General features: G+C 39.0%; 1 protein-coding gene across 3 annotated transcripts in view; it reads right to left on the bottom strand.

The window, feature by feature from the left end:
* Positions 1–1190: 1190 nt before the first annotated feature.
* LOC126095054 (acetylcholine receptor subunit beta-like 2) overlaps positions 1191–14453 on the bottom strand; it is a 333294-nt gene continuing 320031 nt past the window's right edge. For all 3 annotated transcript variants that reach the window (XM_049909736.1, XM_049909737.1, XM_049909738.1), the window contains one exon: positions 1191–4770. In XM_049909736.1, coding sequence (XP_049765693.1) covers positions 4552–4770 — 219 coding nt within the window. In that variant the 3' untranslated portion in view covers positions 1191–4551. The remainder of the gene's footprint in view (positions 4771–14453) is intronic.

Below are 14453 nucleotides of genomic sequence, written 5' to 3'. Positions count from 1 at the left end.
AAATTATTCCCATAAGCTATGTAAACAACAAATAAACTGACTTTAGTTAAGTGTTGAACACCAAGAGTTCTAACAGTGTGATCTCAACATTTAGGGGGCATTTTACAACGTCACAACACTTACACGAAATTTACCCATTGTAACTATGCCAGACACCTCTGGATAATATAACGAAAATGATACAAAGATCATAATCTGTAATTATTATAAACAGTCGTGAAGCAAGGGCACCATTCACTTTTCTTTTTTGCTCTGCTCCGACAATGCCTTCCATATTAATTGCAAACAAAATAATTAAATCCCTATTAACAGGCGGTGACGTTAAATGTATGTTTAGGCACTCCTTAACAGGTATATTAGTGAATAGGTTACTCACATCAAAAGAAATGAGCTTGGCACTAGGGAGTAAAGTAAAGAAAGCAAAGAAACTTCTTTTTTTTTAGTATGAATTTTTATTCTTCTCTAGTTCAGTGCAACAGTGAAGACAGGGTAGTTTTCAGTCTTGACAGTAATCGTGGCAGGCGTTTGCTGTAACACGTTTCACCTCGTCAGTCATACTGGTACCGATATAGTCAAAAGTATCAAATCGTGGTCCTTTCAAGTACCTTCTGAGTCAGGGAGTAAAACCAAGTCATCGATGCTGCGACAGGATGAAAGGGGAACTGCGAGTGAGGGGGCTGAAGAAACTCTAGAGGGCAGTTTCTTCCCAAAAATTCATTGAAAGAGACTTTTCTTGTGACAGAGGCACTGGCGTCATACAGATCCAAAGTGCGTGCAATGCCCGGTTGCATAGGGCCACTGCTTCCATGCATTTTTCCAGGACTTTCCAGTACTAAAACTGTTTTGACAGTTTCTGCTGAAACTGGAAATTCTTTGTTGGTGGTCCTCTGACAACAAAAGGAAGCATCCATTTTAATTTGTATTGGATCACTCTCACTCTTGACAATGGGAGAGATTGCATTTTTCCACCCCGAAAAACAAGATTTGGAAATGGGGAGTTTTTATTATATTCTGATTCCTCTGCTTAAGTGTGTACTGTGGCACTAGCTGCATACACCAGCGCAGCACAGCAATAGATGAGGATTCCTCTCGAAGTGGTGGAATACTGCATTGTACCGTAGAACTAAAGAAGGAAACGACTCACATGTGTCTTAAAATGATCTCTTGCAAAGAAAACGCATGAAATGCAATTAAACATTTTATAAATTTTATTACAGGAACTGAAGGCACAACTTACAAATACGAATCTAAATAAAAGAAATTGGTAGACGCAGGGGACATCATTCTTATAACAATAACAATATTCTATTAACAGATACTCCACATTTGTACATTGCTTCTTTGAGTTGCATTTCTTCATACAGCAGCTACATTGTTTCTGTAGTCTGTACTAACATTCTGCAGTATTGAATTTTAATTACAATAAAAATTTCTGGTCCCTAACAAACGGGCACTTAATAGGGACCCTTGTGTTGTATGTATAAGCTTTCTGAGAGCATTTCATTATTAGCAATCTGAAGTGACAACTCACTTTTTAGGAATATAATTAATTATTGATTGTCCTGAGTTTTATATTGTGTCACGCATTTGGCAGAATTAATTTTATAGAGGAAGCAATATTATCTTTCTTTACACAGTGTCATTTGACGCTGCAACTGAACATCTTTCATTGTATGGATTTTGCGTCATAAAAAACAAAGATTTTTCGTACTCACAGTAAAGCGCCTCTTACATTTTTTATACTCGTTCTGAAGATTGTTACCATTATTCAAAATGTTTGTGGCACTTCAATACAGACATGTTACTTAGCGTTAATTTTAGAAAATCAAAATATGTGACGTCTTTGTGAAAAGCCACTCTGCCTTCCTCCTCAGTAGTGTGCTATAGATAATTTGCATACTGATGATTATTACTGCACTAGAACTGACAATAAATACAACCTAGGATTTGAAAATAATCCACAACTGAAGTGGTTAACACAAAATATCTTATAAGAGACGCCTATGTACAATTCTTCCGTGAGATTAAAATTTTAAATAACAAGTATTTTCAACATACAAGTAATGTAAACATTATTTTCGTCACGTAGTCTTACCTATAGATAGCACCACATTTACTGGCCGTTTGTAAATCAAGCACCACATTTACTGGCCGTTTGTAAATCATTAATCTCGCTAGCTATTTTCTTTTCCAGGAATATCATCTTTTAAACATTTGATGTTGCAGCCTGTTTCATTCTCTGCTTTTAAATTATTGTAACATCACAAATGTAATATCATTTTCATTTAATAATTTTTTTTTCTACGAGTATACATCACATATGGTCCATGGGCCTGAAAGTGTGGTTTTCATTTTCCATTCACATCTTAGATCATCTAGTACTTGTCTGCCATCCCTTGCAATTTAACTTGACGAAACAGGTTTACTACGCAATTAAAACGCACATTACAAATCGGCTATGCTGGTTCACAGAACTTAATAACAGAACTACGCGTTTTGCGACCATAATGGATCAAACGAGCCGTTATAAATGGACTAAATTTCACCATAATATTTTAAATGGATGCATTCAGATGCGAAGATAGACTGGAAAGATTACTTTTCTATAAATTCCCAAATATAATAGCTGCCATCAACGACGAAAAATCTAAATGTTGTGTGATTAATTCTAGCAGCGACATTTTATTTAAATACTACGGAGCTTTACAAGATATTTGAAGCGTTATCTATTACATTTCCTCATTTAAAAAGGGTTCTGTGTCAGAGATTTTTCATTCGGAAATGGAGTATGGAGCGAATTTGCAAGTACATACCAATTCGGTTCATTGCCTCAGTGCCTGAACGTTTATTATGTAGTATATTGAGATTTGTCGGTTGTACAAGTACAGAATGGAAAACGATAAGTCAGATAGCTATACGTTACAATCAGCAATCGGTGTTTGTTTCCCAGAAATAATTGTGAATTTTAAAGGTATTCGAATACAGTGAACGTAATGTTTTGTCGTACTGAGACAGGCTTCCTGAAAGATTGATTTGCTACCTCCCAGACAAATGGAACTAATCTTCCAATCATCTCTTGTGACTAGTACAGTGAAGTTGAACAGGACTGTTGAGTGTAGTTCATCAGTTGGTTTAGTGTGGCGTCGATACCAGACAGCGAAGCTCAGAGTTACACGACTAGTAAGTATGCTATGTAGTTTCAGTTTGTAAGAAAGGACCACTAACAGATAGATAGTGAAAGTTTCATTCATCAGACAAAATTCCTGTCAAATTTCTCCCGAGGTGGTATATTCTTGTTTTCTACGAGATGAGTCGATCTCGTTGTGGTGATCCGCGACATGTGACCGTCCTACACCCTTTCATTTGAGCATTTGTGTATCTCTTCTAGACAAGCAAGCATGAATTGTATCTGACACGTTCCTATGAAAGTTCTTCTAGAGAGACTTCCTCCTTCTCCCCCAAAATTCGGCTGCTCATTAATTTTGGGTTGTCTGAACAGTTTCTGAGAGACAAAAATCTCTCCACTAGAACCCTATTTCTAATTTTCACTTCCCCATTGTTATCTAAAGCTCATTGAACAATAAGACACTTTTCAAGCGTGAACCATCGCAAAAGTGAGAGAAGTAAACTAATTTTGTCATTTGGCCGAGACTTCTTGCTGTGAATGTTTATTACAAGTGTTTCCCATCGTAGTAAAAGTTTTTTCTTTTTTTTCAAGTAATAGTTCAGAACTAAGTTTTATGTGATCGTTTATATTGCCAAGTTCGAATTTAGTATTCACTTTCTGCGATGCTGTGCTTTTTATAGTACTAAGCTTTTAAACATTTGTTCAGTGTCAGCTACCACTACGATCAGCGTAATTTTAATGCAAACAATGAACAACGTGCTATAACTATCGCTTATTATTCTGTGGCTTCTTTATATGAAAAGTAAGCATTGTCTTTCGTTCACTACACTTTCCTTATTATGTCTATGTTGTCATAATGTTTAATGTATAACAATGGATACTAAGTGATTGTCGCCAATGTAGCTTATTGGAAATTGTAAGTTTTTTTTTCAGTATGTGTTAGCAGGTTTAGAAACTGCATTGCAGGTTTCCAATACAGATTTTATCCTGCATCAGACTAAAACATTCCTAAGCAATGTTCGTAGGTACATGGGGTATTCAGGTGTTTCCCCATTGCGTACTTTCTTATAGGCACCATTAATATAACTGTTTTTCAGTACAGGAAAGACGCCCAAGAATTCAGTTATCCCTCAACAGTTTCCTTTACCATCGGATGGTCCATTGCATTTCGGCTTCACGCAGATCTAAACAAAACGTACAGATTCTCTGGTCACCGCTGTTAATCAAAAGAAAGCTCTTAGATCAGGTACACTCTGGGACACTACATTCCAAGCTGACAACTCGCTTCAGCTTAAATTTACTTCTCATGTCACCCAACTGCTCGCCAAATCCATTTACCAGACAGAACAAATCTTAGGCCATCTATTTACGAGAGCTCAAGGATTTAAAAATCGGGCCAGTGTGCTGTAGCTGTGAGACGTGACTCAGTATATCGGCTTCTGGTGGAGGAGGTCGAACGGGATGTTGTAGTAGCTGGGCCTCAGGGAGATGGCAGACTTCTGCTGGTCGATGGGGATCCTCTTATCGTAGAGCGACGGCGCCTGGAATATTATGCCGCAGGTGCCCGCGATGCAGGCCAGAGTGAAGATCCACAGGAAGAACCGGTCCAGCACCATCGACACGTACTTCCAGTCTTCGATCACCTGTCGACACAGAAAATTTCGCTGTCGTACGCACGTCAAGACAGATTACAAGAAAGAAGATGGCAGTTGGCAGAGAACACGTAGAACTGTCCGGTTCTTCGCAACGTGTGTTATATTCAGGAAGATATTCTGAATTTTAGCTCTTCCTATCTCTTGGCTACGGAATGTACCAAGCTAATTGACACCAACCCGCCCACTCACTCACTCACTCACTCACACACACACACACACACACACACACACACACACACACACACACACACACACTCACACACACACACATGATATCTTCCGAACGATAGATGAAGGGTATCAGACGGATGCCATATTCCTTGACTTCCGGAAAGCGTTTGACTCGGTGGCCCACTGTAGACTACTAACTAAGGTACGAGTATAGGGGATTGGTTCCCAAGTATGTGAGTGCCTCGAAGACTTCAAAAATGGTGCAAATGGCTCTGAGCACTATGGGACTCAACTGCTATGGTCATAAGTCCCCTAGAACTTAGAACTACTTAAACCTAACTAACCTAAGGACAGCACACAACACCCAGCCATCACGAAGCAGAGAAAATCCCTGACCCCGCCGGGAATCGAACCCGGGAACCCGGGCGTGGGAAGCGAGAACGCTACCGCACGACCACGAGATGCGGGCATCGAAGACTTCTTTAGTAACAGAACCCAGTACGTTGTCCTCGATGGTGAGTATTCATCGGAGGCGAGGGTATCATCTGGAGTGCCCCAGGGAAGTGTGGTAGGTCCGCTGTTGTTTTCTATCTACATAAATGATCTTTTGGATAGAGTGGATAGCAATGTGCGGCTGTTTGCTGATGATGCTGTGGTGTACGGGAAGGTGTCGTCGTTGAGTGACTGTAGGAGGATACAAGACAACTTGGGCAGGATTTGTGATTACTGTAAAGAATGGCAGCTAACTCTAAATATAGATAAATGTAAATTAATGCAGATGAATAGGAAAAAGAATCCTGTGATGTTTGAATACTCCATTAGTAGTGTAGCGCTTGACACGGTCACGTCGATTAAATATTTGGGTGTAACACTGCAGAGCGATATGAAGTGGGACAAGCATGTAATGGCACTTGTGGGGAAGGCGGATAGTCGTCTTCGGTTCATTGGTAGACTTCTGGGAAGATGTGGTTCATCTGTAAAGGAGACCGCTTATAAAACACTAATACGACCTATTCTTGAGTACTGCTTGAGTGTTTGGGATCCCTATCAGGTCGGATTGAGGGAGGACATAGAAGTAATTCAGAAGCGGGCTGCTACATTTGTTACTGGTAGGTTTGATCATCACGCGAGTGTTACAGAAATGCTTCAGCAACTCTGGTGGGAGTCTCTAGAGAAAAGGAAGCGTTCTTTTCGTGAATCGTTACTGAGGAAATTTAGAGAACCAGCATTTGAGGCGGACTGCAGTACAATTTTACTGCCACCAACTTACATTTCGCGGAAAGACCACAAAGATATGATAAGAGAGATTAGGGCTCGTACAGAGGCATGGTAGGCAGTCATTTTTCCCTCGTTCTGTTTGGGAGTGGAACAGGGAGAGAAGATGCTAGTTGTGGTACGAGGTACCCTCCGCCACGCACCGTATGGTGGATTGCGGAGTATGTATGTAGATGTAGATGAAACGCGCGCGCCCGGCAAGTGTGTGTGCGTAAAAGCACACTTTTCTCCATGACTACCGATTGTCACCCACATGCGGTTGTGGTGGTAGATAGCCCTAGATCGCCTCCTGTTACAAGGGAGATTGGTTGCTGACTTCTCATTGACCAGTCCAAACGGCTGAGGATAGAAACTTGAAATCTGGAGAGCGTGTTGATCTTATAGTGTTGACGCCGTTTAATAAGGGATTTTTCGAAATGCCATTCTCAAGGAGGTGGAAATAGGGGATGGAAGGTTTTTGGAAAATATGTCGCTATTAATGCAGTTTTGAAGCTCGCACTACGAAAACTGGTATTTGGCTTCTCGATCAGAAATAAAGAAACACGTGTTTCGGCATTTTAGGAAATTGAAGCCCTGTGGGGGTAAAATAGTGTGTGAATCTTTTTTTATTAATCATTATTAAGAAACGACTAAAGCATTTTTAAAGATACTTTTTAAAAATTGCTCTTTGACTTCTCGGTTGTAAGTAGAAGAATACGTGTTGAAGTGTTTTTGTAAATTAAACCCCTACTGGGGTGAAATGCGGCCCGACTGATTTACTAATTCATCATCACCCAGCGCACACTGCTAAGGACGGAAACGTGAAATTTGCACAGGTCTTTGATCTTATACTGTAGGCGTCGTTTAGTAACAGACTGTTCCAAATTCCACGCCTAAAGGCAGCGAATAACACGCTTTTTTATAATATATCGCGAGTAAGGTAATTTTAGAAGCCAGAACTACGATAATTGGTATTTCGCCGGCCGTTGTGGCCGAGTCGTTCTAGGCGCTTCAGTCCGGAACCGCGCTGCTGCTGCGGTCTCAGGTTCGAATCCTGCCTCGGGCATGGATGTGTGTGATGTCCTTAGGTTAATTAGGTTTAAGTAGTTCCAAGTTTAGGGGACTGATGACCGCAAATGTTAAGTCCCACAGTGCTTAGAGCCATTTGAACTATTTGATAATTGGTATTTCGTTTCTCCATCAGAAATAAAGAAATAAGAGTTTCAGCACTTTTGCAATTTCAACCTTTCAGGGGGTAAAATAACCAGCGAATTTTTTTAAGTAAATCATTATTAAAGCAATACTAAAGCATTTTTACAGCTAAATCTAAGAAAATCTGCATTTGGCTTCTCGGCTGGAAATAAAAAGCTACGTGATTCAGAGATTTTTTAATTTTTTTTTTATTTAATTTTTTTTTAAAATTCAACTTTTAATGGTGTGAAATAGGGGATGAAGATATATATGAAAACATTTCATTATGAAATCATTTTTAAAACTAAATCTTTAAAAATTGGTGTTTGACTTCTAAAGAAGCAGGTGTTACGGGATGGAAGCTGTTTCTATGGAAATATCAACAGAAGACCTCAAAAGGCAGGATTAACAAAAACCTTGGACTCCAGCAACCAGAATCGCTTTCAGAGGTCCATTCGGGGAAGACCATGCTTCTATGGTCTAATTTAGTGTGAAAGGTTAGGAGATGCATCAGTTTGCGAACGACATAAAAATCCGATTAAAGAAAATAATCTGTACAGACCATAAAGTCTACTCGAGAGAAGCTTCGTGCGCTAAGCTACACATACCAAAGATCTCAATTTTCGTCTGTAACAGTGGATAACATTGTTCCACAAGTTAATGGAAATAGTTCCAGTCCCCTAGTGAATCCAAGGTTTACGGGAGATTTTCCTTAGACATTAGGCGAATATTGACCCTTTCCAGACATCACTAGTTGGGTTTCCCTCTGCCCCATAGCCAGCCTGCTGTGAATTTGGCACAAAAGAAGTACTGCAAATGCTCTCACGAATTTTAAATAAAAGTTGTAAAAAGAAAAATTAAAAATCACTGCACAATACTGTCTATGTGTTCCCCATTTTTAATGTAATGATATTCTTATCCTCCCAAAATATGGATACCTGTCCCTGAAGAAAACAATAATTTAATAATATTGTGAGACAATGAGAAGTACTTCAGCCAAAATACTATCCCGCAAAAGTCCTTCCTCTTTCGCGTTACTGAATCACAGTCTTATTATCCGCGTGCTTTTCTGGTATAACAGAGCGAACACGATGGTAGTAAACTACATAGCTTCCACCGTTGTGTCATCTGGTAGCGGAATTCCCAGAAAGTGTTGCTCTGAGATCGTCGTCATTAGTCCATCGGTTTTTCTCGAAGTGGACAACACAGTTGCGCTTCGTGGAAAGTGCTAGCCAGACAAAGCGCTAGCGGTGATCATAGACAACAGTTCTCGCCCAGACGCCCGCTAAAACAGCACGCAATGAGGCCGCACAGGCGAAGCAGAGTAGCTTGTTATTCATCAGATCTAAGGACACTGAAGACGGGGAGGATAGGCGTGTGTTACACGGGTATTCAGTTCAAAGAAGGAATGAATCAGATTTTTTTCGAAAAAAATGTTTGGAGATAAGCTACGTATTTATAGTTGAAACAGAAAAGGAAAGGACAGAGCTGGTAAAAATCCACTGATAAGTAAAGAAATGATACGCGAGTCGCCTAGAACTCTGAGGCCGCAAGCGATACTGTATAATGTTCCAGTTGCTATGCCAGAAAATGAATGAATTAAATCAATATACAGACAAGAAGACATTCATAGAAGAAACGAGAATCAGGAATAAAATAGGGCAAAGAGGAAAGCTGATTGGTTGCTCTGAAATTTGTTTTTGACGACATGCACCAGGACTTTTCCCTACTTGTCACTTTTCTACTACCACTCAGCAACAAACTGAAATTAATATTTTGCTAACGTATGTTTGAAATTCATATTTCAATAGAGAATAAAGAAAACGCAAGTCGTAGATGATTGTGTTGAGCAAAGTGTCTCATTGCTACGGCCAACATATGTTCCCCACAATTTATCTTGTCTTTTTAAATCTTCTCAGTATTCGTATATAGGTGATGGATCCTATCGCAAAGTACTTTTATTTTAAGTCTGATGTATACTCATGTCGATATCATCTTCGTAATGCTTGTTGTCATTTGTGGTTCTTCTATTATCTGTGTACAGTCGTTATCTGTCCGTATTATCTGTTGCGTACTGTCACACTCCGTGGACGGTACCACGTCGCTCAATGTGACGCTCTGCATTCGTTGTACTTTCAGCCCGTTCTGAATTTGAGTGTATGTCAGTCTTGATGACTTCCTTCTCTAGAGATAGGCCCGTTGTCTAACTCTTGGTTTCATTCCTTCTGAACCACTTCCAGTGAAACTAGTTCTTCTGTCTTTTTGTTGGGGATATGTGAACAAACATTTTCCGGCGTGCATAGTGGCGCACAAGATAAAATGCGCAGAGTGCATTAGACTCTGTGGAATATACATGTTCCGTGTTTGTTGTTGGGGCAATGCAATATAATTTGGTAATCAAATATATTAATATCTGTTGTGCGAATAAAGCATAAGTTTATTTTGTCCCTTAAGTAGTTGTTACTTGTCATTTAGCTGCGTTAATCTGCATAAACAGGTTATGGGCCCAGCTATTGGATTAAAACGAAATAATCAGCTTTAAGGTGACGTGTATTTGCGCAAAAAGTTAGCGGAAGTTCGTATAAAGTTGTATTGTGTACGCTACACGAAGAAGAAAATAACTGTAAAATGAGTACAACACAGATACTGCAAATAGAGCGGCTTGTAGGGCGCGAAAATTACGTGACCTGGAAATTTTCCGTTGAGGCGTATTTGCACTTGGATGACTTATGGGACGTCGTAAACGGTAAATTGGCACCTACGGAATTAAATTTTGTTACTAAGGATCGGAAGGCGAAATCAAAACTATTCCTTTTGATTGATCCAGTGAATTATGTTCACATAGAAAAGGCTACGTCAGCAAAGGAGGTATGGGACAAACAATCGAATTTAAAGATGGTGGTTTAACCAGAAAAGTAGAATTACTTCGTTAGCTGATTAACCACAAGATTGAATAAGTGTAAAAGAGTGGATGAATATATGAATACAATAATTTCAATCTCCAATCGTCTCAGCAATATTGGTTTTGAAATTGCGGATGAATGGATTGGAACTTTATTGTTAGCTGGACTACCAGAGAAATGTTAGCCAATTAATATGGGTTTGGAAAGTTCGGGAATACCCATTACAGCGGAAAGTGTTAAAGTAAAGATTCTACAGGACGTGAAGAATGAACCAGATTGTAATGCTTCAGAAAAAGAAACAGCGCCGGCTTTGTACTGTAACTACAAGAAGAAGAAGAAGCCAATAAGATGCTTCAGATGCCAGAAAATTGGCCATATTGCTTCAACGTGTAACGAAAAGTTAAGTATAAAAGAAAAGAAGCATGTTAGTTCTAGTAGTCCTGAGAGAAAGACTACCGATAAAGGTAAGGCATGTTCTGTTTTTTACTCTTTCAATGAAACGAGTGACGATCATGCAGAATGGTTCCTAGATTCAGGAGCATCTGTGCACACTACCAAAGCTCCGTCAGGTTTGTATGATGTTCAGTCAAGGACTGACATTGAAATTTCCACACTTGACGGATCTAAGTTAAGATGCGAACACGTAGGAAACGTGAATCTTGCTTCCGAATGGGGAAAAGGAAATTGTTACTGCTCATGATGTACATTACGTAAAGAATATTGCAACTAATTTGTTGTCAGTAAGCGAAACAGTAAAGAAGGGCAATAAAGTTATCTTCGATATAGAGGGAGCCAAAGTGATAGACTGTTGAGGTGATATTGTAGCTATTGCAAGTAATGTAAGAGGTATTTACAAAGTGAATAGAGTTCAAAATACTGCTGAAACAGGAAATCGCTCTGTTTATGCTGCAAAACGTTTCTTGTGGCATAGAAGACTTGGACATTTGAATAGGAAAAGTATGACTTTACTGAAGAATATGGCAACTGGGATGGAAAATTATGGAATGAATAATGTTCAATGTGGGGTGTGTTTGCAAGGGAAGCAGGCTAGACTGCCATTTAAATCGAGTCAGAGCAGATCTACCGAAGTCTTCCAACTCATACACTCAGATCTCTGTGGACCTATGGAGAATAAATCCTTAGGAGGTAGTTTTTATTTCCTGACATTCATAGATGATTTTTCTAGATACATGCATGTTTATTTTATAAGTAGCAAGGATCAAGTGAATGATGTATTTGTTGTTTATTGCAAAATGGTCGAAAGACAGACTGGGAAGAAAATTAAAATTAGTAGATCAGACAATGGATCAGAACATGTAAACAGACGGTTTAAGGAACAGTTGAATGGAATGGGTATTAGACATCAGACTACCATTCGCTACAGTCCTTCTCAGAGTGGAGTTGTAGAACGACCCAACAGAACCATTTTAGAAAAGACAAGAAGTATGTTAAGCGATGCTGAGCTACCTAAGTGTTTTTGGGCAGAGGCTGTGTCAACAGCAGTGTATTTAATTAACAGATCACCTAACAAAGCTGTGAGACACAAGACACCTTATGAAGTATGGACTGGGAAGAAACCGGATCTAAAGCACTTAAAAGTCTTTGGATGTGAAGCTATGGTTCAGATTCAAAAACCATTAAGAGGAAAGTGGGATGCAAAATCTCATGGCTACCGTGAGGATTCAAAAGGCTACAGATTTTATAATCCTGTGAATAAGAATATAATAAGTAGTAGAGATTGAAAAGGCTACAGATTTTATAATCCTGGGAATAAGAAGATAATATGTAGTAGAGATGTAGTATTTCTGGAGGATTATAGACCTAAAATAAAGGAGTCAAAATGATGTAGTAAGGCAACCAAGCACAATGTGTGATAGTGCTGAAACAGAGATGGAAACTAAAACAGAGGAAGACGAGAATAAAGAGGAAGTTGATGTGCTACCCGAAAATCAAATTGAGGAAGATGATTCAGCAGAGGAAGTCGGTTTAAGGCGATCTTCACGTATAGCAAAACCAAAAGAATATCCAGATTATGAAATGTATGCTGCTCAAACAATCAACAATGAACCAATCACAGTTGATGAAGCTTTAGCAAGCTCAGATGCTCAAGACTGGAAAAAGGCTATTGAAAAGGAGCTGCAATCTTTTGTGGATAATGATACATATGAATGGGTTGACATACCTGAAAATATAAAGCCACTAAGAACAAGATGGGTGCTCAGTATTAAAAATAATGAGAGTGCAATACCAAAATTCAAAGCCAGATTGGTAGTCAAAGAATATTCCCAGAAAGAAGAAACAGATTACAATGAAACTTTCTCACCAGTGGTGAGGAGAAATTAATCAATACTTAGGCATGAAGATTCTGAGAAGTGCCAACAGAGAAGAATTATGGATTGATCCAATCTCTGTACACAAGGATTATCTTAGAAAAGTTCAATATGGAAAATTGTAAACCTATTTCTACTCCTAAGGAAAACAATGTAAAACTGCTAATAACTGATGATGACAAGAAATATAAGGAAAGTGTACCCTATTTGGAAGCTGTAGGAAGTCTACTGTGCTTAGCACAGACTTCCAGACCAGACATTGCATTTGCCACAAATGCAGTAAGCAAGTTTTGCAGTGATCCGAGGGAAAAGCTCTGGATGGCAGTCAAGAGAATATTCAGATATTTAAATGGAACTGCTGATTATAAGTTAAAATATTCTAAAATTGGAAATGTAAATTTGGAAGGATACAGTGATGAAGACTGGGGAAATGAGCTGGAAAGCAGACACTCCATCACTGGAAGTTGTTTTAGACCAATAGGAGGATTGATATCATGGTCATGTAAGAGACAAAGAACTGTTGCTTTGAGTACTGTAGAAGCTGAATATATGGCCTTGTCCTCCACTATCAAAGAAGCTCTTTTGATCCGTACACTGATGAGTGAAATAGAATCTCCTCCAACATTAAAGCCAACTGTGGTATTTTGTGACAATATGGGAGCTATTAAACTTGGAAAAAATAATGTCACCAGTGTAAGATCCAAACATATCGACATGAGGCATCACTTTATACGACATCATGTGGAACGGGAAAATATAATCCTCAGTTATCTATGCACAGAAGAAATGTTTTCTGATCTCCTAACCAAGACTCTCAGTAAGGACAAATTTCAGAATTTGGTGAAACATTATCGTTTAACCTCGGATGCGTAGTGTTGAGTATCTGAAAAATATTTGTTCAAGGGGGAGTGTTGGGAATATGTGAACAAACATTTACCAGCGTGCATAGTGGCGCACAAGATATGATGTGCAGAGTGCATCAGATTCTGTGGAATATACATGTTCCGTGTTTGTTGTTGGGGCAACGCAATATAATTTGGTAGACATTTTATATGTGTTGTGCGAATAAAGCATAAGTTTATTTTGTCCCTTAAATTAGTTGTTACCTGTCATTTAGCTGCGTCAATCTGCATAAGCTACAACACTTTTACCATTCTTTTCATAGTCCTTCTCTTTACCTTTCCTGGCAACAGGCTCAGTTTTGTTTGAAGTGTATGTGGCAGTATTTCTTCCCGTTCTGCTCTTCATATTGAAAACAAAATTTTCTCATTTTCTTTACAATCTTTTCTTTTTGACAGTGGATTTCGCTCCCTACAAAGATAAGAGGAAATTTTATTATCCCTTCTATAGAGGGTCTCGGGTTTTATGATTATCCTGGAGGATGGTGTCTCAAGTTCTTCATGTATATATGGTTTCGATATGTAATTATTATTATTATTATTATTATTATTATTATTATTATTATTATTATTATTATTCTGTTTGCTTAAAGCTCGATAGCCTCACTTCTTCAGTTTTACAGTTATAAGAACATATGCCACGTTCCACAGTCTTTATCTCGTTGGCTTCTTGATTTGTTGCTGTGTGCACGTGGATTGCACGCTATCGCTTGCTTATACTTTGAGGTTCCTCTACAGATGGCCTGATTGTGCGTAGTAGGAGAAATTCGTTTCATATTTCTAGCTAAATACCACAATGAACCCATTGTCCGACAGTTTTGGCATCTGCCGGCCGTTGTGGCCGTTCGGTTCTAGGCGCTTCAGTCTGGAACCGCGTGACCTCTACGGTCGCAGCTTCGAATTCTGCCTCGGGAATGGATGTG

The sequence above is a fragment of the Schistocerca cancellata genome, chromosome 8 (genome assembly GCF_023864275.1).
Source record: "Schistocerca cancellata isolate TAMUIC-IGC-003103 chromosome 8, iqSchCanc2.1, whole genome shotgun sequence".
Lineage (NCBI taxonomy): Eukaryota > Metazoa > Arthropoda > Insecta > Orthoptera > Acrididae > Schistocerca > Schistocerca cancellata.
The sequence above is the reverse complement of the archived record's forward strand: the minus strand, read 5'-3'. Positions and strand labels throughout refer to the sequence as shown.